The sequence below is a fragment of the Ailuropoda melanoleuca genome, chromosome 11, assembly GCF_002007445.2.
Source record: "Ailuropoda melanoleuca isolate Jingjing chromosome 11, ASM200744v2, whole genome shotgun sequence".
NCBI classification, from domain to species: domain Eukaryota; kingdom Metazoa; phylum Chordata; class Mammalia; order Carnivora; family Ursidae; genus Ailuropoda; species Ailuropoda melanoleuca.
In genome coordinates this window covers 33,680,065-33,704,789 of record NC_048228.1, presented here as the reverse complement: position 1 = coordinate 33,704,789, position 24,725 = coordinate 33,680,065, and the positions used below count along the sequence as shown (strand labels likewise).

Here is a 24,725-nt window from a genome sequence, read left to right as displayed (position 1 = left end):
ACCTATAAAAACAAACTCATTTGCAGTGACTTCTTTCTCTCCTGCATCATCCTAGGACCAATTTGATCGTTTAAATGCCAAGAAATTTCTCAGATTTGTAACATATTTTAAGACTTGATGTACTCTTAACGTTTCTTGCTGTTAAGAACCACTAAATTCCCAATAAGAGTATAGATCAGAGGGTATTAAGTGAAGAGTTGAAAACCAAATTTGCAGGTAAATCCAACCTCAGGGAAAAAAAATTCCCCAAAACCAAGTATTTCAGTTTCAATTCCATTTATAATGCTGCTGACCTCATGGGAAAGCAAAGAGCTCTAATATAAGAAGCCCACAAATTTTCCCCCAATACTTGTTCCGATTGGAGATTTATAACAGGCAAAGAGATGCAATAAAATGGTTTGGGGACTTGTTTTTTCAGGTTTCATTACTTATTATGAAAATAACACATTCACAGGATTGGGGAAAAAAACAAAATTATAAAAGAAATCTCCTATCATCCCAGATTTTGAGCTGTCAACTGCGTATTATATATTTCTCCAAAACATCCCAATGCATACAAAAATATATGTGCATCCTTTACATAATGAGGACATATTACATGCAGTGTTCTGTACTCTGGTTTTCACTTCAAATTTTATGTGAGAGATTTTTCTACAGTCTCACATATAGAGAAACCTCATTATCTTAAAAAGTATCACAGTAGTCCATGTAGGGATGAACAGTCTTCAACACGCCTCTGCAACAAAGGTGTAACAAACAACCTTGCATTTCAGTCTTTGTGCTCAATTGGAATTTTATTTTTAGATCCTAATTTTGTAATTACCGAGTGAAAGGTATATACTTTTAAATATTGGTAGGTATTTTCAAATTGGCCTTCAAAAAGATTGTACCAATTTGCAATCTCATCAACAAAGGATTCCTTTACCAACACTCTATACTAACTGTTTTGACCTTGACAATATCTTAAATGCTTATTTACCAATTTGCATTTCTTTTCCTGTATCTTCATGTTCAACCTCTGCTCAATTTTCCACTGGATTGCTGATCTTTTCCTTAACTATCCTTTAAGAACTAGTAATATACTAATTAAATTAGCCCTTGGATTAATGTATGTCCACAGATATATTCCTCTGTGTGTGTATTTGTCTCTTGGCTTTGTGGTTTTCTTGCTTTGGATATTCAAATTTAAGAATGCTTTCTTATGAGACTTTTTAATTTTGTCTTTATTAAAGAGACTTTGCCCACCACTGCAACCAACCAACCAACCAACGAACCAGTGGCCAAAATTTTCTCCTTAGTGATGTTAGGGATGATGCTGCTGGTGGTGGTGGTGGTGGTGGTAATGATGGTGACATTAAGCCCTAACATCAAGAATTTATTTTATTCTAACAAATGAGATAAAAATTCAAGATTTATTTATTTATTCATTAGCTCATTCATTCATTCAATTTCCAACTGCCTACCTTGTGGACTTAAATCTTAACACATTGTAAAATGTGTTACATTTTACAATAACACATTGTAAAATGCCTTAACAGTATTTCCTGGTCCCTATTTTAATCCATTAATCTGTATGTCTTATTCTCTGCTCAGATAAAACTCTTCACTTCTTTAGTTTTGCAATATGTTTACAAAGAGCTGGGGTTCCCTCATTATACTACTATTTCAGAATTCCTCCAGCTATTTTCACAAATTACTTTTCATTCAATGTTGTGACTTATGATTCATTTATAAACAGCAAACATTTAAAAAATATTGCCTTTCTACATTTTAAGGTTTTCATATTGTACAAAGCCTGCAATCTCTGAAACCATACAGAAGAGACCTTTTTTTTTAAGCTGCAAGATTGTAAATATAAATATATATATAGTCTTTCTATCCAAGAACAAGATAAGTTTTTCCACTTATTTAAGTCATCGTATTTTTCTTACTCTGAGTAGCATTTAAAGTTATTCTTTCTAAAATTCTGCAAATTTCTTGTTAACTTTATACATACATTTTCTTTTACATGGTTATTACAAATGATATCTTTTATTCCATTACAATTTGAATGGCCATCTAGAAAATAAAAGTTGATGGGTTATATGAATCTTTTTTTCAGCCACTTTTCTATATTCTCTTAATGTTTTTCAATTTTTTATTTAAAAATGCACTTTTTCCAGATATACAAATATCATACTATGTGTCAAAAATGATCATTTTTCCACTTTTTAAAACAATTTTTATATTTTTCAGTTATTTGTCTTGCCTAATTGCACAGGCTAGTATGTTAAGAACATACCAGATAGTACCGATTCTGAGGGCATCATTTTTTTTTTTTTCTAACGTGAAAGGTAATACATGTGTCTGGATGCTGGCTTTCTTGTTAAATTTTGGATGGACATGAAAGACAGCACAAAGGTACACTGCATTCCACTCCACCCATGAATCTGAGGGGCACTGTGCAAGCATTGCGGCTGCCAATTCTGCCCTTAGTTCTCATCTGTCCCATCCTGAAGTTGAAGAGAAACATGCCACACAGTTCCATACATAACTGCTTTACAAGGTATTTTTAATAATTGGCATATGCAATATTAATTAATTTTATGTAGAAATAATAAAATATATAATGTTTTAAGAAGGGAAATGTCTTACTAAAACACCTATGTTCACACACGCATACCTATATGTATGGCTGGCAGAGGAGCTCAGTATCAGAGCAGTTTTGGTTTTATTCCTAATCCTCCTGTTTAGGCATTTTCCTTAATTTAGTAAAGAGAAGCCCTAATATGTCTGTGACTTTCATCTTAGCTTTTGTGATGTCTTTCTTTTGCCTCTTGCCATTAAAACTTGTGTGTTTGAAATCTTTACAAGTAAATGAGCTGAAACAAATAAAACGAATTCACTTGCGATTTTGTAGACATCTGGTGGAGTTGTATTCTGAGTAATTAGAACGAGAGGTGGGACAATTCCCTGAAGTAAAGCTACCGTACAGTTGGATACCCGGTTATTTCTACAGCCATCAGACTGCATGCAGAGAGCAGACCGATTCACAAACTGACAATTATGTAGAGCTGCCACCTGATTTTCTAAGACCGTTTGTGTTATATCAGTCTGTGCTTCACATGCTTTTCTAAAAGATGACTTTTCTCAGTCCTCTCACAGTCTGTTCCATTTCTTTATGTCCCATCACCTCAATACGCCCTTCATGTTGTGAGAGATAGGAAACACAGATCTCCCTCAAAAGCTGCTCTCTGCTCAACCCTGGTTAATCCGACTTTTGGATACAAATATGAATTAATTACCATTTGGATTTTGAAAACGTGTATCTATTCTGGTAGGTAGAGATAGTTATGAAAGAAAATAAAGATATTTAAATGCTTCCTATTTACCTTGGAAATGTTGTTCAGCGGAACCTTAATATTTAAGACATATGTCTTAACATTATAAAATCATAGATGTAGAATGGATCTGAAAGTTCCAATTGCTATTCTCACAGTTAGAGAGCAAAAGCGCCTAAACCACTGTGGAAGGATACACATCTTTCCAGTTTATAATAACAGTAGGAGATTACACAACTATCTTAAGTCACCCATCATGGAGTAAAAAGATGCTATCAAGAAAGTTTCCTTTTATCAAGAAAATCCCACAGCTTGTTAAAATCTACTATATCCTCTCTCTGCCTTTAGTATTTTACTGTCAGGGATAATATATACTGAGCAATAAAGTCAGGCATTTTCACCATGCGAGGAACAAAGGTAATCTGATCAAGACCCACCCAAATGGTGGCTACACTCACGCCTTCACCTCTTCCTGGATCCCACACCATCACTATTCTCAATCACTCTCGATTGAACTTTAGGTAAGAGTTAGATAATTAGGATTTATTTTTAGATGTAAGTTAAGGACACAGGATACTTTGAATCTGCAACATTTACAAATTGTTTAAAAATTTAAGGGGAAATTATGTATGTGAATTGACATTTGATAGTTGTAAATAAAAATTACTTCTCCTTAGTTGAACATGTTTCCCAACCCCAGGATATTTAGACCTGACACCAACATTGACACACGAATGAAATTCATCTTTGACTAGGGCACTTACCATTCATCCCGTCCCCATCTATTCATTTTTCTCATTTATCTCTTTCAGCATGAACTACGTCCATCAGGAATCAAGTCAGGATTTACTTTGCAATGCATGGAACGAGACCACCAAATTCTACCCAAACTGAACCATACCTTTTGCCAAAGGATAATCACTCATTTGTATTCTCACCATCGAAAGAACAGTATGACAACATTCCAAAGTACTAAGTAAGTAAACCCTAAACAGTAGTCCAAATGCAGCAGAAAACTCACCGGAAGTTTCGTCTACTCTCTCATCTACTATGTGGTCCTTCTGATGAACCCATTCACTATTGCACTTGAAGTAGATCTGGGTGGCGGGGCTGGCTTTACAATACAGGTTCACAGGCTTGTTCTTCACAATATAAGCTTCTTCAGGCTCAATAAGAAAATGTGGTAGAGGTTCTGGTGGATCGGATGGAAAGGTTTCTGGGAGTTCATGAAAGAAGTCATCGTCTGCTAAAACAAGAAGAAAGTGGAAAACTTTCAAATCATTGTAGCCACTTGCCATGTACTTGCTGCTCATTTACAAATAATGACTCATAAGTGAGCTAATTGACAATGTGTGTGCCTGCTATGCACCAGGCAGCACGTTAGGTCTCTTGACTGATGGCTCAACTCATATTTTGGTTATTATTCTCATTTTTAAGCATGTCAAAACTCAACATCAGGGAAGGTAAATATCTTGCCCTGAACATGCATGTGGTAAATAGTGGAACTGGAATCAGAACCCAGGTTTGTCTCACTCACAAACTGTGATCTTCCCAATGGAGCACTACACCTCCCGCTACACAGGGCTCCGCCTGAGAGCTGACAAAAGCAAAAACAATTTCATTAGAGAAATTTGTTTGAAAAATGTAAGGTTCATAGGGAAACCTTAAGTGCTTTGCAAGAAGCCAAAAAGGAATACTGGGAACATGAAATTAATGATCTTTAAGTTCAGTTTCAAACCTATCTTTATTTTCAAAAGATGCCACTGCATGACATATTCATTCACTTATTCATTCATTCAACCAAAAGTATTTATTGAGCTCAGGATTATTCTCAGCACTGGAAATAGAGATAATAATAGCAAGTCAGTCAATAGTAGATGGATAGTACAGCCTAGAGTCCAGCAATGCTGTTTGGTCTTATTTAGAAACTACACCTCAAACATCAGATGTATGATATGACTAGTCAAACCTATTCTCATTAGAATATTACTGAGTATTGTCATGAACAATAGTCAGTCATCTCATTTTTTATAGCATTAAAAGTTATCAAATATATTGCTTCCAATGTATTTGTTTCGACTGCTGTTTCAATACCACTGAATAAACAAAACTCCAAAACCAGTTGAGATATTTGTACACTTGGAAGTATGTTTTTCATAACTTGGGTTCTGTATGATTCCAAATAAAAATAGAAAATTAAAAAAATGCCCCAAAAACCCTATTATCATATTTCACCAGAGTCAAGGTAAAAAGTCTTTCCAATACACTGAAACTAAGTTAGACTTGATAATTTTCTTCCTATGACAGATAGTGGCGAGCAAAACTACCGTTCATTCTGTAAGCTGATAAAGCACCCCAGGCTAATATGGAAGGCTAAAGGTGTGAGGTCCAAATTAAAAGTTTTTAAAAGTTCTTTAAAAGTATACACATTCAGTAGCAAATGCATGATGTAGTATGGGTAAAGACTGGTTGTTCATATGTTACCTTAAAGCTCATTTTACTATTCATTCACTTGTTGCCTTGTTTGGGCACTAAGAAACCTGGCCTGGCACTTTTTCCATCCAGTTTACGGGAGAGCCATCAAACAGTAACCGTGTTTGATCTCTGCCAATATGTTCTGCAGTGAAAACTGGCTTCACCTGCATCACAGACACAACTAGCTTTCAAAGCTCCTCACAAATTATAAATTTCTGACGCTGGCATGTAAATGATGCTTCCTGTAGCTAGCTTGCTTTCTCACTTTACTTCCTTCATTTGCTTTCTTCTGGCAGGGCATCATTTCTGGTTTTTCCACTGCTGAACATCAAGGATCCAAACTGTCAGCTAACTGAAGAATCACCTTGTTTCCATCAATTTCGGCCTCTTTAGTCAATATGCAAGAACACTCAAAACTGCTTAAATAAACATAGTTCAGAAAGGCAAAGGAATGGGGAACTGAGGTATTGACAGATCCATCAACATAAAGCTGAGGTCTTGAAGGCCTTATTCACTTTTTTGGGGTTTTTTTTCCACAATGCACTTATTGTTGTATGTGATGATAGTCAGTTCTGATAGTCAATAGAGGGCCACAAAATATGGAACTGAAATTCTGTAAAATGTTAGCTGTTGTTTCTAATTATTATTACTAAAGAAGGCAGTGTTGATTTAATTTTTTTTTACTCTGAGCGTATATTTATACATACCAAAATGTGTATGTATTTTACAACAATATATTTATTCAGATTTCCAAAATATAAAAAGCTTTCCTTTCAGTCATTGTTTTAGAAAGTGAGATTTGTCCCTTTAGAAGGAATGATGATTGCAAAATATCAGATGACTGTTTACTACCTTACCTTATTCAATCATGTAGCAAAGTACTTATGTATTCACATCCTACAGAAAGATAGGCACTAAAAATTGATTACCCTTCCTTGCCAAAAGCATGTATTTCTTTTTTCTGCTTATTTTATTGTAAACTACTGGGAAGACTAATGGAGCTTGGAAAAGTCACACATACGTTTTCAACTCTAAAGGGGCTCTGTTAAGTGCTGGAAAAAACAGCAATGATTTAATGATGTATTTAAAAAATGTATGGACAAACTAATTTTGTATTTCCCTAATTTTGAGTTGTAAGACAAGAGGGTCACTACCAGTAAAGATAAATAATTCTATGTCTTGGTTTGAAGTGTCATCAAGTGTTGATTTATCAAGGTGTTCGTAAAATTATACTTAACATGCAACTTATTAAGGAATGATTTCCATCATCTGAAATATTTTCATTATGTGGTAAATACAATGTTTCTTTTACATATCATTCTAGTTTCTGCATAAAGCCCATCTCTTAAGTTGGATCTAGGGGGATGCTTTAACCAACGATGACATATTAGTTTATTACTATTTCTCATAACATACATACAGTGTATGTCTATGCCTAGATAAATTCACATCAGGCAATATGGCACATTACTTCTAGTGCCCATTTAGGGGATGGGAATGGCACTTCTAAAGATAATTTTCAAGACCTTGAGTCAGTAAGATATGTATAATGGGGGTAGATCTGATAAAATGGGAATGGACTGATTATCAGTGGGCTCACATTCTGCTGGGAAATTCTTCCCTCCTTCATTTGCAACAGGTGGCCTGGATACCATACCCAGCCATGTAAACTGACCCAGACAACAACCCCCCACCATGCTAAGACAATACTTTCTTTGCTCCAGATAGAAATGGTATTAGCATTAATCTCAGAAATTGTTTTTTTATGAAATTTCATCTTAAATTTTTGTTTTCTAGAGTATGTTTTGAAAATCAAACAAGCAAGCCAATTCTCTTCAGCCAAAATTATAAAGGAAAACTTCTGAGTATTTCAACATCCAGCATGGTTACATCTATATGTATTTAACGAGGAAAAAATGACTATCTCCAAATACCATGTGTATTTAACAAGGAAAAAGTAATCATTTCCAAATATCGTGTGTATTTACTAAGGAAAAAATGACCATCTTCAAATACCAAGTTTCTCATTTAACAATGAGAAAGTGATCGTCTCCAAATACCAAGGGAAAAAAATGATCATCTGTAAATGAGCGTCCACAAATACCTTTTCTGAACACTTAGCTCCTCTGCACTGTGTATGCATTTGCCTTGCACACATATTGAGCAATCTACTTTTCAGTTTTGGCAACCAGTTTTATGCAACTATTATCAGTTTTCAAAAGCCAGAAATATATAACAAATGCTTAAAGCTCTTTTGGAGGCAGGAATTATTGCCATTCTCATTTTTATATTCCATTAAGTCTAGCATAGTGCCAGGCACATAATAGGAGGTCAGTAAAAATCTTATAAAAGCACTAATATTCTACAAATGGCAACTGTGGTCATTCAGAAAAGGTTCACGAGGTATTTTAAGTTCATAGTGCCTCAAATGTATTTACAAATACTAAAGTTTGTAACAATAGTAAGATCTACAAACTGGACTTGCTACAAACTTTGTGTGGCCTAGTGCAGAGTGAAGATTCGGGGGAATCTTCGTTGTATAAAGAATTCTGGAATGGTGACAGATGAGCATTAAACCAAGAGTCCAATGTGACAGCGCAGGTCACATACCCATCAAGTCGGTCCTGTCTACGAATGTCAGTTAACTGATCATTCTACTGCTCGGAAAAATCTGAGAATTAAAATTATATGTTTATTAGTGGATTTTTTAGAACTTATTTGCTATTTTTCTAGAAGAATCATGCTTTTCCAGAGAGTGAAACTCAGCCTCCAAATAAGTCTCTAAGCAAGCGTGTCTGCAATGGTGTGCAAGGGAAAGTGTGAGATTTTATTTGTTTGTGGGTGTCCCTTTGGATGTACTCCAGGGCCCATTCATGTGTCTGATCGAAAACAAGTAAATTCCCTGCCACACCGAAGTTGAATCTTTCATGCCACTAGCAGACTCTTTAATCCATGCATATAATAAGGTTTGAGATTTTAAAGTTCAGTACATGGAGATAACAAGGCTTGGGATTCTACCTTGAGTCGGGGGACTATTTACTGAGATGAGCTGCTAGTGTGCAATTCATTTTACTATCCAAATAAACCAGCTTTCTGATACTATTAAGGTCATGTTACAAGACTTGAAGCTATAAAAGAACAATTTCTTTTTTCAGCAGGGAGATCAGTGCATGTGTCCTATTACTACTTTATTTCTTAATATAAATACCCAAAGAGCCCTGAAGTCTTCAGGGAGATAGTGGGAGTTCAATTTGTGAACAGCAACTTCAGACAACGAACTTATTTCTGGCAATGTGCCACAGTTATCCCAAATTATCATATGTTGTATAAAGGCACACCCCAGATGAAAATATGGATGGCATTATGCTAATTGGGCCATATGACGTGATCGATAAAACTGCTAAACAAGTTTTCTGCATGTAGTTCGTTCAAATTAACAAAGCAAAATTTCCAAAGTTGGCTTTATTCTGTACATTGAATTCACGATGACTTAAAACTATAATTGCCTTTTCAATTTAGATGTGATATTATTATTCGTTTTACCCTCCTGTAACATGTGACTTAATTTTCCACTTTCTACCATTACTCAATATCGATATTACCATTTTCATCTTGATATCAGGTAACTCTCAATATTTCCTTTTCTGTTATCTCATATAGCCTTTGTTTTTTTCATTTATATACAAGAAGAGAAAGCTTTGTACCATGTATTATTTTTATAGACTTTCACTCCACCTAAATCTTGACAGGAAAATACTATGCTACGAACATCAATCTAGGAAGCTTAGGTTGCTGGTTTTATTGCTACATATCAAGCCTTAATTTTCATCAACTTAATACATAAGTTTCTATATTTCTGAATCATAAGACTTAAACTATTATTGCTTATATCATAAAATATAGGACTATTATCTCTTTGTCTGAGACCTGAAGCGTATTCTTCTGAAATGGAATTTACTTCCAAATGATTCAAGAGCAATTTAAAATGAATGACTGCAAAGCTAATTTTATCTGCATTTGGCTGCCCATCCATCAGTGAGATAATTCATGATATATTACAACAAAAGGCAGCTGAAATTAACTATTTGAATGAGACTCTAGCTTATTTTTAATATTTTGATTAAAATATCCTTTGGAAGACAAAGACTATGGTCTATATTTCAAGCAATATATTAATGGATTCATCATTTCAATTTAAGTAGCTGAATATATAATGCCCTAAATGTATTACACAATTTGGAGGTACTGCATGATTCCAGCTTCAAAAGAAAAAAAAACAACAACTTTTTTTTTCTTCTTTTCAAGAAATACTTTCAAAATCATATTTAGACATGATTAATGGTGACAAAGTCAACCAACATGCTATTGGAGACGCACTTACTTGTGAAAGAGAGGCACCTTCTTCTGCCCCAGTTTAAGTCTTTACGATCTCTGAATTTTATTAATATAAAGTCCTCCTAAATGTTTTCCTGCCTACAGTCTTTACCTCTGCCACATGGTCTATACTGTGCTCTTAGAAAAATGTTTCCAAAATACATTTACTCTCTTTCTCAATTAATTTAATAAACACAATGTAAGCTTATTTTTGCTCATCAGATTAGCTAAAATAAATTGTATGATTGATGAGGAATTGAGGAAATGTGACTTTGCAGGTACTGGCTATAGTATGAATTGGCATCATGGTAGAGAAAAATTGACAATAAAAATAAAAAATCTCTGCACACCTCCAAATAGGTTACCTCACTTCTTGGAATACATCTTACACACATAATGGCATTTATAGGGGTGTGTGTGTTTATATATATATATATATATATATATATATATATTTAAAAGTGTACTTGTATATATATATGTATATATGTATATGTATATATGTGTGTGTGTCTGTGTGTATATGAGGTGCATATACCCCATGTGTATATGTATGTATACATATGTATGCCTATATATGTCTATATGTATGTGTATGTAATGTACATGTGTATATGTGTATACATAATATACATATGCATATGCACATGCACAAAGATGTTCACTGTGGCACTGTTTATTAAAAAAATACATGAAATATTTCAACAAAAAAGGCAGCTGGAATTAACTATTTGAATAAGAACAACTAACAATCATCTGAGAAATGGTTAGGTAATTATTTATGACATGTCCTTCCAAGAGAATACTGTTTTGCCAACAAAAACAAGGAGCAGATTTGTATGTATTAAATCAGAAGGGTATCCATTAGTCAACTAAGCAAATAAAGCAAGTTTTTGACCAATTTGCATAGAATGATGCCACTTTGGGAAAGGAAGGAAGGAAAGAGAAAGAAAGAAAGAAAGAAAGAAAGAAAGAAAGAAAGAAAGAAAGAAAAAAGAAAAGAAAAAAGGAAGAGGAAGGAAGGGAGGAAGGAAGGAAGGAGGAAGGGAGGGAGGAAGGAAGGAGGGAGGGAAGGAGGGAAGGAAGGGAGAAAGAGAGACTGTAGCCTTACCAGGGTAACATCAAATTGGCCATTGCACTTCCCACAATACCATCTCCTTGTTTCGTAACTCTTACTCATTTTTCAGATATCAGGCATCCCTTCTTTTGAAGGCCACCTCACCTCCAAATCCTGGACCTCAGCCCCTGATATCATCTTCCATTGCTCTCTACTCTTCTTGTTTATTATTTCTACCCACTAGAAGGCAAGTTCAGAGCTCTAGGAACAATGCTTAATTCATTTCTGTATAACCGATACCTAGTCCAGGGCCTGGCAAGGACATGAGGGTTTCTTTTGTTTTTTTCCTTTCCATTTGGATTATTATTCCTAGAGAAGTTCCTATATGATAAGATAGAAGTACATAGCAATTACTCTATCAATAGAAATAATGAGAAGAAATCCTTACACAAAATACAACAGAAATATATATATATATATATATATATATATATATATAAAGGTAGTCCTTCAGCATTTTTAAGTACAGATCCCATACCCACATTAAAAAAATTATATCTATCTTCTCTGCAAGTATTAATGTCATATATCATGAAGTGTAACAGCCTTGGACTACATACATTCCTTCACTAAATAATCAAAGTTGAATCTAAAACATTTTGTGTGTGGAAGATAATGTGAAACATCTAAGGGCTATGTCTCCTCAACCTCCTGGCCTCATTTGACGCTTGACTTCATTGCACTTCTCCCTCCATTTGAGACTTTCTCCTCTCCTGGGAACTGTGCATTAGCACCAGATTGCTTCCCATCCTACCTCTTTGACTCTTTTCTTTGTTCTTTGCTGTTCGAGTATAGTCAGATTCTTACCAAGGTTCTCTCTCCTTTAGACTCTCTCTTGGGCATCTCATCCACAACACTGGCTTCAATGATCAGATCATGTCACACACACAATCTTCCACTCCACGCCCTTGCTTCTTCAAATCCTTTGATGCCTCTGCATTGACCAAGAATGAAACTGGATTCTTTACCAAGGCCAATGAGGACCCACTTGATCTGATTGCTGCTGGTCTCTATGTTTCATTTCCTATGCTCATGTCCTTTTCACCATTCTCAAGACAGGCAGACTAGTATTTGTATCTTTGAACACACCCAAATCAGGCCGACCCTAGGGCATTTGTACAAGCTCTTCTTTCCTCTGGAAAAGATCTCTCTCCTTCTTGCCGTTTAGGATTCAGCCCAAGATGTCTCCCGCACGAAGAGATTCTTGATCACCCAATCTCAATCTCTTAATGTTTCTTCAAGAACACGTCATTTTATTTGATATCTTCTTATCACCGATCACTTTCAAATCAGCTTGTTTACTAAGTTAGTTGCCTCTTTTCTTTTCCCTTCCCACAATCAAAGCTTGATGGGATTAGACTACTTCATTTTGTTCAACACCCTGTCCTCAGCATCAACATCAGATGAACATCTTCCCTCTAACATTACCTTCTCTTTTTGACTCAACTCCTTATTTCTTACTGTAATATCGTTCTCACAGTAAGAAGCTTGGAGTCCAGTCTCCCCATCAGGTCCAATTCATCTACATGTACAATGAAGATCAGCTCCATATTGTCTCTCTCACCATCAATCCCTATTATCCTCTTCATTGCCACTGCTCAAACTAAAGTCTGTACCCATGCAAATGGATTATAACAAGAGTTACGCTACTGACGGGCTTTGCTGCAGACTTGCCCCTGACTTTCCTCTCTCAACCCCAGCTATCCCAGGTCTAAATGGAAGGTGGAATCATAACAGCTTCTGCTGGAAACTTTGTGTTCAACAGAAACAGCCAAAATTTTGATCCATTTTCAGCTTATTTACCACCGTTCCACCAAAGCTAAAATTGGTGGTGCCATATTTCACACTAAGGTAGCTTTTTCAATGTTTTCCCATGTGCATGTAGTGCTGTGTACATGATGCCATATTTCTTACTGACTCTTCACTGCCTATCTCAATGTCACTGAGGAATCTAGTCCTAATCCTCCCAGAGGTAACTGTTCCTTACTATTCAATTGTAAAAGTCCTTTAATGCAATTTGAGAGTCCCAGTCATTTCTGTATTCCTTACTATCGTCCAACTCCATCAGATATCTAGGAGATTCTAAAACTTTTATTCAATTGAAGTGAACACATCTAAAATTGATTACTTGCTCTAAGAACTATGAAAAATATTAATTACTTCTCCATAGTAATGTACTATGATAATTCAAATGATCTGAATGTAATCTGTCTATATCTATATACTTTTCAAAAAATCTGTATATGTTTTTTAACTTTGATGGAAATTTTCAAGTATGTGAAAAATAGAACAAAGAACCTAAACACCCATAACCCAGCTTCTGAGAAGTTCAACAGTCACCTGTAAGGGAAACTGAATATATCAGAGCACTAGAATGAGATAGCAAAGGAGACAAATGTCACCAAATTAAGAATAATAATTAAATTCAAAATATTGGAAACTATGAAAATAAAATCTATGGCAATATGCATACAATGTTCAGCCATAAAATTAGACCTAAAAACGATAATGATCAATGATAAGAACACTAATCTTTATTTATAAAAATATTTTTATTTATATTTTTAATTTATATTTTTAAAATGTGACCATTAAAAAACTATAATCTCAGATTTCACATGCAAATTAGAAACTCTTTTTAGTGAATGTGGAATGAAAAAATTATCCCTTAAATTTAGTGAAATAATTAATAATACACCTAAAATATACAGTTTCATAATGAAGTTCATGACTATAGGAAACTTCAAAGTTATAAAATCTTGATCTTTCCTAGGATTCCACCAAGCCACACAACTAAGAATTGTCTTTGACTTTTTCCTCTTTCTCACTTTCAACATAAAAACAATCAACAGGCCTACTAATTTTACAGCCTCCGTGTTTCTTGAATCTGCCTCTTTTTCTCTGTTTCTGATTCCACTGCCATCATCATTTCTCACCAGACATTTTCAAAGCCTTATAGGTGGTATCCTTTGCCTCCTGACTAAAGGCAAGTTCTAAGCCACTTCTCTGTTTAAAATCCTAAACCTCACTTCTTATGAGATAAATGCAAGCTCATCAGCATGGTACACAAGCCCCTCCACGGTCTAACGTGTGTGTACCGTCGCACCTGCTTTCTCACCACTCCATTCCCTGCCCTCTACATTCCAGCAACACAGGCCATCTACTGTCCTCTGGATACAACGTGCAGTTCCTACACCTTCTGCTTCAGTGCCCCTCCTCTCCTAGTTCACCTGCTCCTCCTCCTCCTCTAAGCTCCAGCTCAGGCCATCATTTCCTCCAGGAAGTTTTCTCTGCCTTTCCTACCTCTGCCAGCCTAGAGCCTACCTCTCCCCTAGCCCCACCATCAAATTTGTTAGGGGTTTAAAAATATTTCTAGCACTGCATTTTGTAATAACTTTGTAGTGAACTAACTGGCTCTAATTCATCTTTGTATACTTGGTGCTTATTATAGTCTTTGGAACTGAATATACACTTTTTGAATAAATGGGTGCAGGGGAGAACACAGACTTTGGGTTTTTGTACTATGAATTGGGTAATCGCTATGAAAATTGACTTTGGGACCACACAGACTTGGATTTGAGACTCAGCACCACTTTTTACTACGTGTTTGATTTTTGGCATTTCACCTCATCTCAGTTTCCATGACTATAAAATGGGCAGGCGGGGGCACCTGGGTGGCTCAGTCAGTTAAGCATCTGCCTTTGGCTCAGGTCATGATCCCAGTGTCCTGTTTCTCCCTCTCCCTCTGCTGCTTCTCCTGCTCTCTCTCACTCTCAAGTAAATAAATAAACTCTTTAAAAAAAAATACATTAAAATGGGCAGACAAAGCAATGTAGTGATAGTGTGTGGGGTACATGAAATAAGGCAACAGGAGTGATTCAGCATAGAGGTGGCCACAGATAAGATCTTCACGTACGATAACTATTTGTATTGCTTTCTTGTTGCATTGCTGTCGTGGATACTAACTCTCTCTCATTTTCCTAAGTATCCTTGAGCATTAGGAACTCTTTAATCTGTCTTCCTGAAGTATCTTTTCTGACCGGTGCCTAGTAAACTCCTATTCTTCTGTCCAAGTTCATCTTAAGTTTTACCCCCTCCAGGAATTCATTCTAGACTCTTTGAGTATGGGTTTGCTGTCTTCACTCTGAGTTAACACTACATAATATGCAACGCTATGTCATTGCATTTAACACGTAGTGGTAGGTCACATTTACCTTTTCTGTGCCCCACTACACGGAGAGCTTATTTCAATACAATTATGTGTAATTCATTCACGAATCTGTAACACCAGCCATATTTGGCATGTAGCAGGACCAAAGGATGATATTTGTGGAGTAAACTGATGAAAAGATACATGAATTCCTAAAACTGTAAGCTTCTAGATTTTTTCAAAAGCAGAGAAGTGACTACTCTTTATTTTCCTACTTCATAAAAAATAAAACTTTAGATTTTGTATTAGTGTCCTCTTAAGAGTCCTTATTCTTTCTTAAGGGTGTGGAAAACAGTTTTGTCTCACTACAGTTTTCCTCTTTTAAAATTCTGGACATAATTTATAAATAAAACGTCAGAATTTGCTTTCTCATTTGTAATCTCCCTACACACCACCACCACTTACCTTATCACTCCTCTAAATGTGTTTACTTTCAGGGACCGAGTTGGAGGAGCCAGCAGAAGGTGGTGAGAGAAACACTGCTGTGAGTCGGGAACCCGGTGCTGGTCCTCATCAAGTTCCCAACGATCTATTGCTTTTCGTAAGTGTGGTTAGGTAGGTAGGTTGATAAGTATGTCTGTATGGTGTGAACAAAAATCCAAGGTGTGAGTATACCATACACATCATAAAGAGCAGAGCTTCTAGAACATGAGAGCATTCTAGAAGTCCTCTAGTCAAGAAGTCTATGCTTCCATCATGACTGTGCTCAAGACTGTGGGAGAGAGGCCAGGGATCCAAAGGTGGGGGGAAAATGCTCAGAGAACTGCTTTATTTCTCTGTGCCCTGTCTCCCTGGCTGGGTGCCTGTACGAGAACTGTGGGGTGGGGAAAACATGAGTGAGCATTGCTTGTGGCAGTAGAGAGGTAATGTGTTGTATAGTTAAATATCTACATAGAATTTTGTTTCAACTGTCTCATCTTATAGAGGCCCAGACAGTCTGAGTGACTTGTCTGAGATTGTGTGGCTATCAAGTGGCGGGAGTAGATGTCCCAGGCCAATCTCAAGATTTCATGGCTCTGGCATATATTTTCTGATTATGTAAGCTCCGTAGCACCATTTCAATACCCCCTTCTAATTCACTTGATAATTTATTCTAGCTTCTTATTTTTGAGCTACCCCATTGACTATTGCCTTTCAATGCCATTACTGTTTTATAAAAAATTGCATATTTTAAATTTTATTTATTCCAGTTGCTAAAATTCTATAATAAAGAAACAAATAACAAAAATGGAAAGCCCCCTCCCAATCCCACTCCCAATTTCTACCAACTTTTGACACTAGTGTGTCTGTTCTGAGTCTTTCTCCATGCAGTTATTTATGTATGTGCAAATACATGTGGATACAGATATAGCAATAAAATATAAAAGGAAATATATATGCATATGTTTCATATTGATTCCTGCTTTTCATAGAAAATTCTCTGCCTCACTTGATCCATCCCTTGCCAAAGTTGGTGTTATCATATGCCTACTATGTTCTAACCACTGTTTAGGATAAGGTAACATCCAATATTAAAAATAAAACATCAAGGGGCACCTGGGTGGCACAGCGGTTAAGTGTCTGCCTTCGGCTCAGGGCGTGATCCCGGCGTTATGGGATCGAGCCCCACATCAGGCTCCTCTGCCATTGAGCCTGCTTCTTCCTCTCCCACTCCCCCTGCTTGTGTTCCCTCTCTCACTGGCTGTCTCTCTCTCTGTCGAATAAATTAATAAAAATCTTTAAAAAAAAATCAAAAACTAAAAAACACTGCATATTTATAGTTTCAGTAATGTTTGCATGACACCAAAATTTCTGCACATGTTTTAAAACAGAAACAAACAAGCATCACAACCTTTATTAATATCTTTGTTATCTTTAGCTCTGGTAACTGAATTCTGGATCCATGTGTGTGTCTTTTTTAAAATTATAGTTTCCAAGTGGCATGTGATATAAATTAACATTTCATGACTTTGCCAGGAAAGGATTAATTCACTTATTGTGGGAGGGTACTGATTATGAGCCAATATTCCTACTTTTTATCCCTTTTGATGGAGCAAATACATTCTTTCAAAATTTACTGTTTTGAAAGATAATATACCCAGTATACTGAAGAAGATAGTAAGGGTATGAATCACCTCCAGCAAGGTACAGGGTTGGTTAATGTTTCACATTTTCACCTCCCCTGCCACTGGAAATCACAACACTTGACACTGGGTCACAAAATTATTAAACCTTAAAGTAGTAACACTTCCTTCTCCATGTGAGACCTCACTTCTCCTTGACACTTTATTCCTAAAGTCCCTCTAGGCTCCTAGCCTTTTCTCTCTGCTTTTAACCCCCGTAACTAATTAAATCTGGACAAGTCTTCGGTGAAAATAGTTTTCCTTCAAAGTTATTCATTCAAAGTTCCCCTTAAGGCATTCTTTGTCACTTTAGCCTAGCCTGCCATCTTTACACGAAGTTGAAAGAGGTAAGCTATTTTTATAAAATAAAAACTCTTTCAAGACCTAAGTCTACCTTGATGTTTCAGATAAGGACTAGATGCTGAAATATGACAAATGCTTCAACATTGTTAGAAGTTTACAAGTAAACAAAAAGTTCCAAAAACTCTGGTTTCATTTAAAGACAGTTAAACTTTAAAGGAAAATGTATTACTATATTTGGACATAATTTTTCGGGGATCTACAACTAAATTCTTCAACAAAAAATGGAAAAGGATTAACCAACCAGTACAGTTGAACCTATTCCCAATAAAATTTATTTTGGGAATCATATTGGACCTCAGAATTAAGTGGCATTGTTAATATTGTCATGTATTTAGAAGAAAACAAAAGTGAAGATGAAAGGAAATAAGGAGGTAAGACTGGAAATACAGCACTGCTAAGGTATTTTCTCTGTTAAGATCAAATTAAAACTTGCCACAGTGTCAATTACTTTAAACCTACTTTTACATTTCACAAATAAACAGAAAATATTACTTTTCTTTGTTTAAAATGTAAAGATCAGACACATACCCTTTGTTGTTGATCCAGGGTACTCAGCTCTAGGACAAAAGACTGAATGAGATTTAATGATGGGCTCCACCATCACTTGCTTAAAGCCAGAGACTGTGTGTAAGAAGATGTGAAGTTTTCTTATGACACCATTTAAAAAAAATTATTTAATGATATCTCATTGCCATCTCACTTTTTAGCTACCCTATGGGCACAACTTTTATAATAAGCTACTTATATTTTTCATAGACGGAAACTTGGGTTTTGAAAGTTTGAGTGTGTTTCCCAAGACTGTCCATCCAATGAATGGAATTGCTGGGAAAGGAATCCAGGTACTCCTGGTCGGGTAAGCCTGAGTGATGCTGCCTCCCATAATGTGAAAACTCTGATTTATCAAATCACTGTCCATGATTCTCTTACGGTATTATTGTTAGGGACAACATTAAAACAACTATAAAAATAACAAATACAAAGCAGTTATAAAGGCCAGGTGCCCCCCTACGTACTCAAAATTTATCCCCTCACGTAGGTCTTACAACACTATGGGTGACACTGTTATCTCCATTACTACACAGATGAAAAAGCAGGGGCACAAAGAAGCCAACTAGCTTGTCCAAGGTCCACCCAACCCCCAAGCAGCAGTAATTTCCTTTGACGAACATTCAACACACACACTTAGAGAATCATCTGATGAGGAATCAGCTCTGCGGATCTTCTCAAGGAGGCACCAACTCCTATTTATGAGTTACCGGTCAAAATGGGAAATACATAAATGCCACCTTTTTAATATAATTTTATACGTGCTCTATCTGCTAGTCTCCAGAAGTCACAATGATATGTTCTTACTGCTCTTTTATTTGGTTTACTTTCTAATTTATTCAACCAACATATTCATAATAACTGCTTTAAATCACCTAGAAAAGCTATGGTCTACATTAAAGGAAACAGACTTAGCAAATCATTGTCCACAATAGGGAGAGGAATAATAAAACACAATAGGCACAGAATATATGTAAGCAATTTGAAAACTGTTAACTGCTACACGGAGTGAGGTATTAGCACTGTTAAAATTATCGTCAAATAAGTAGTAACAAGCCAAGACAATCTGTAAAAAGATGTAAGGAAAATACTTGAAGATCTGTAGTGCAACTCGCTGCAAAATAAAACAAGTCCTAGGTGTTATTCTTGAGCCAGAAATATCGTAAGTTGCACTTTCTCCGCCTCTAAAGTGCTTCTTCAGAATATCTATAATATAAATAATGATTAGGAACTAATGGAGACTGAGGCAGAGGAGGGTGATTTGTGGAAAGGTGGGATACAGCTGAGGGACACTGCGAACGCAGCTCTGGCCTCCTTTGTTTCAGGAGGTGGATTTCTTTGAACAGGATCCATCTTCCCTTCTCCGAGGCCTCTGTTTTATCAAACCTCCAAAAAAGAAATAAGAGTTGACAATCTTTACAAATATAAAGGAGGCAAACGATTTGTGGAAAGGAAGAATCACAAGGTTTCCTCATGTTAAAGAGGTGTTTTATCAGAAATGCACTCATGCCTGGAAAATCTAGGTCTTTGAGCACATGTGGTTATTTTCAGAAAGGCATACCCTCTCCGTCTTCCACTTCAGTAAACTCAGGGAGTGAAAAACCATCCTGTGAATGCAGCTAGTTCATTGACATCAGCAGCATATCATTTTCCCAAAGTTTGAGAGAGCAATGGATTGATTTCAGGGTTCACAGTGGGGCAGGGCAAGACAGCACGGCTCACATAGCTTTCGGAAACAATATAAATTCATAGAGCTATTTCAAGGTTTCATGAAGATGTGATGAACTACTGGATTGGGTTACACGTTTCCTCCTGCAGGGACTATTTTATCCACTCCTCTTAGATAAGTCAGGCTGATTTGTTGTTTTCATGCTCTGTGTTTCTTTAAATCTACTTAAATAAGCAGGTTGATTTCAAGGCAGACCCCTAACTCCCTCTTCCTCTGTAAGGGTTCAACTCAAGTTCTTGTGAAATCATTATCCTTTTCGTACCTGCTAGGCCCACTGCTACAAAAAGTGAACCAAAAAATAAATAAAACTAAACTAACATAAATGTGAGCATCAAAGATATGCTGCTTTGTGCAAATGTGGATGCAGGATCATGCAGTATTTGTGAAAACATCTCCAAGGCAGTGTGGGCTGTGGTCAGATCCAATGCCCGTGATTCTCCAGAACCCACACATGTCCCTCGGGCCAAAGTGCCGCTTCACTCTCACCAAAACCAGAACCACATCTAAAGGAAAGCAAATTAAATCCTTCAAATAGTCAGGAGAACAGAGGAACGAGGAAGCTATCTGAACTTGATTGTTTCTGTTGAGATCACTGCTGGTACTTCAGGGAAAACTTCCACGTGCCTGACCTGTCAGGAAAATCAAGCTACCTTTTTCATAAATTGGGAAATCAAGTTGAATCCCACTGAAACAGACTTAAAAAAAATATTCTCATGACTCTTATTTTCAGTTTACCCATTCACTGCTTCCAGGTCTTCAGTATTCTCAGAGTACCATGCTACGGGGCTGAAAAAAGTCCTTACTACTGATTCCCTGCTAACCTAATACATTACAGGAAAGACTGCATAAGTGGGACATAATGTGCAGAACATACTGGACTCAGTGCCAGGAGACCCACATTGTCAAGACAGTATCATCTCTAAGCCTTAGTTTCATCACCTGTTAAACGGAGGATAATGTCGTGTACACACATTTTTCTTTGTCCACTATCCACTTCTTGTTTTGTGACCGAAACGTTTCCTACACTCTCAGGCCATATGGTTCAGTTTCCCATTCTCTTCCCCTCCATCCCATCAGAGATTCCAATCCTGGGACCACAATTACTGGTCCAGGGCGAGCACATGACCCAAGGTAGTGCCATCAAAATGGAATCTGGGATTTTACTGTACAGAAGGGAAATGACTGCTGAAAGGACTGTCTGCTAGTATGGCGCTGCTAGTGGCCATCTTGATGGGGGATGGAAAAAGCCACACAGAGAAAGGCAGAACTGAGGGAGATAGAGAGAATGCCCTGAGGTCGTCTTTTGGGTCAGTGGATCTGGATTGAAGTCAGATGGATCTGACTCTGGGATGTCTGTTATGTGAACCACTAAATTCAGTCTTTTCTTTTGACCTTAACCATGTTTAAGTCGGTCTTCTTTCACTTGTCTCCTGAAGATTCTTAACAATTACAGTGTGAAGACTGAGCGGACATACCAATATGAATAACACTTGCAAGAAGTTCTTATGTGTTTAAACACAAAAGCTAAAATTCTTGGCTTTACAAAATATGTTTCACTTTTATTTGATTAAATGAAGAAGCCTTAAAACAAGTTTCCTAGGCCATGGGCACTTTGCCACAGTTTGGCAACATGAAAAATAAGAAAATACAAATAGTTCTGTAGGAGTTCAGAGGCAAGCAGGGACATAAATGTGTTAAATAATAACAGGCTACTGTAAAAAAAAAAAAAAGTAAAAACTGGGGACGATATAAAATGCAGAGCTACCACGTCACACCACGCTAGGGGGCGCCATTCACACCACAGCTTATGTAAATGCCATCCCCTGGAGTAATACACAGAAACCCCAGCTCCACTGGGCCAGCCAAACATTTGCACCAATAGAGATTTGCAATCTTCATGAAAGTCCCTGGCTGTTGCATTTTTTCACGAACTGATTATTGGCCACGCTGAGTTTTTAAGGAGCGTTTGTGACAGACAGCTGGCACTCCAGGTTTACCAGTACCCAAACCAGAGGCAAATCCCACTGGCCTTCCTGGGCTGTGCTATCATCCGTGAGCCATCAGCCTGCAGAGGCACCACTAATCAAGCATCTGTAAACATAAAATGCTGCGTCTCAGGATTACAAAGGTCTCTGGGCAGGGGGAGATTCATCGAACATCAGATTAATTATGTGGCAAAACAAGTAGAGGTTTCATGACTCAAAGGTCGTTTACAACCACCTACTTTCACACTGTTGCCTCAGTGATAACACTTCATTTTAAGTGGCAAAATCAAACTATAAGTAAATGAATATCTAAATGAATCCAACAGCTGCATGTTTTGATAGTGATTAATAGGCACTGAATAAAAGAGGTTTTGCTTCTCTCTTGTTCTCAGTTACAAAAGACAGAGGGAGAGAGAGAAAAAAATAGTTCTTTGATATAATGCCCCCTCGGAGGCAGTGCCAAGGTAGTTCAGTGTTGAGTTACCACACCACCGCCCCCACCACCAACCACAACAAATCTGGGAGACCTTCGGGAGATGCCGCTTTTCTTTTCTTTTCTGGGGGAAATAGCAGCCCCAGCTCCCCCGGCCACTCTAAGGAAGATCGCCTGATGCCTCAGCCCTGGACTCAAACTCAGAGCTGCCTGCGTCTCCTCCAAAGGACAAGACGGCTTCAGTCTCTGGGCTTGGATTGACTGCTTTGCTTTACTTAGATATTGAACTTCACTCTTCTGGAAGAAGCAGTTGTAATCTGGCATTTGAATCGTGCTGGCCAAACTCTTAATAAGTGCTGGGATGCCAAATCCATCCACATCCACAACCGTATTTATCCACATATAAAGATCTGCCACTGATTTGGCTGCATGTTCAACATCACCCAGCTCCACTGCCACCCCCNCTGCTGCAGTCCTACAGTCTTGTCCCACGATTTGAAACTTTCTGAAGTACCCTCTGGCCTGCGTGTCGCAAAATCCCGAACGTCTGGAGGCTGAAAGGCCAGGCTCTCAGCTGAGCTGGCAAAGAAACAATTGTGCTTACCTGGCTCTTACTCATTTGCTGATGTTCGAGGTGTGGGCACGTCAAGAGTTATATCGCATTCTTGATACAGGGGCATAGTTTAGGTCCAGTATGATTCAGTATATGGTGCAGTGAGGCAATTCCAAGGACGTGTAGCAGGTACTTCATTTCTTAATTCTCTCAGATGATTTTTTTTTCAACTTACAGACACTATGACCGCATTTGCAGCTTTGGTTTAGCTGCTAAAAGGCTCAGAAGCAAACCTGCGGTACCCTGCAAAGACTACGTGACTCCACACGCTGGTTTTACAGAGAAGGCAGTGGAGCCCAGGGACTCGGAGCCCGGGCTCGAAGGCCACGTGGCAGGTTTCGAACAAGGGTTCTGCCCTTTTAGCGCTGTGACTCGGGACGTGTATCTTAGTGCTTTTTCTCCATCTGCAAGCTCTTCCCAACAACTAAGTTTACTGTGGGGAGGAAATGAGTTTCTACATGGAAAGTGTTTACGGCAGTGCCTGGCATTGAGTTTACGCTCAATCACGCCATCACTCTCCTAAGTTCATTATCATCATCGCCTTGATAATGTTCCTGCCCTACCAATCTCCTCAGTGATTTACCTTATTCATTGCAGCTTATGTATTTTTCTAGGCATTGCCAAAGACTTTATCAAGCACAGCACAGTATAAACAAAACAAACAATACGAATAATTTATTCTTCTAATTTTCTAGCAGAAATAGTAGCCCACTTTGCTTTTACAAGCACATCCTCACTGAAAATTTTATTTCATAATACTGTTCAAAGATTTTATTCCATAATGCTACTTCAGATGGCTCAGATCATATTTAAAAGTGTTCTTCTCAACCCTCAAATACATGCCGGAATGTCAAATGATCTTTTTAAAAAGATCAATTTCTAAGATACATAGAGTTAAAACTACACATGCCCTAACTATCAATGCATATGAAAAGTTATTGAGATTAAACCACATAAAAGGCAAGTGAAATAATGAGACCCAGGCTGTCTGGGATGACCGGTCATTTCTAGAGATCTGAGCTCTGCCACTCATTTACAGAGCAGTATCTTCCTTGTTATCCAGGATTTAACTTTTATCCAAGTAACACTTCCCCTGGAATTTCTCCACCCTAAAGAATTGTCTGAGAAGCAGGGTTTTTTTTTTCATTTGAAAAGAAATTCAATTTTTTCCGTGGAATATTGTGGAGAAAAGGTACTACAAACCCATTGTCTGGCCTAATCACAAAACAGACCTGGAATTACCTACTTTCCAAACGAGAAAAGTACAAGTTTATAATTTTTAAGAAATGAAGTCAAGGTAAGCATTGTTTTATATTAAGAAAATATATGTGATGTTGAAAACATTAATCAACTTTCAAATTACATCTGACCCAAAATTTATTACAAGAGATGAGTCACTATTTCCTTTTATCTTAAGCCTCTTGAGGAATCTCAATTATCCGAGTGTCCAACAATAAC

General features: G+C 37.1%; 1 protein-coding gene across 4 annotated transcripts in view; it reads right to left on the bottom strand.

Moving 5' to 3' along the window:
* The window catches only part of UNC5C (unc-5 netrin receptor C), a 338,832-nt gene that overhangs the window by 142,698 nt on the left and 171,409 nt on the right, over positions 1-24,725 (bottom strand). For 2 of the 4 annotated variants that reach the window (XM_019795351.2, XM_019795352.2), the window contains exon 2: positions 4,342-4,566. In XM_019795351.2, coding sequence (XP_019650910.1) covers positions 4,342-4,566 — 225 coding nt within the window. The remainder of the gene's footprint in view (positions 1-4,341; positions 4,567-24,725) is intronic. The other 2 variants (XM_002915290.4, XM_019795353.2) reach the window with 1 other exon arrangement.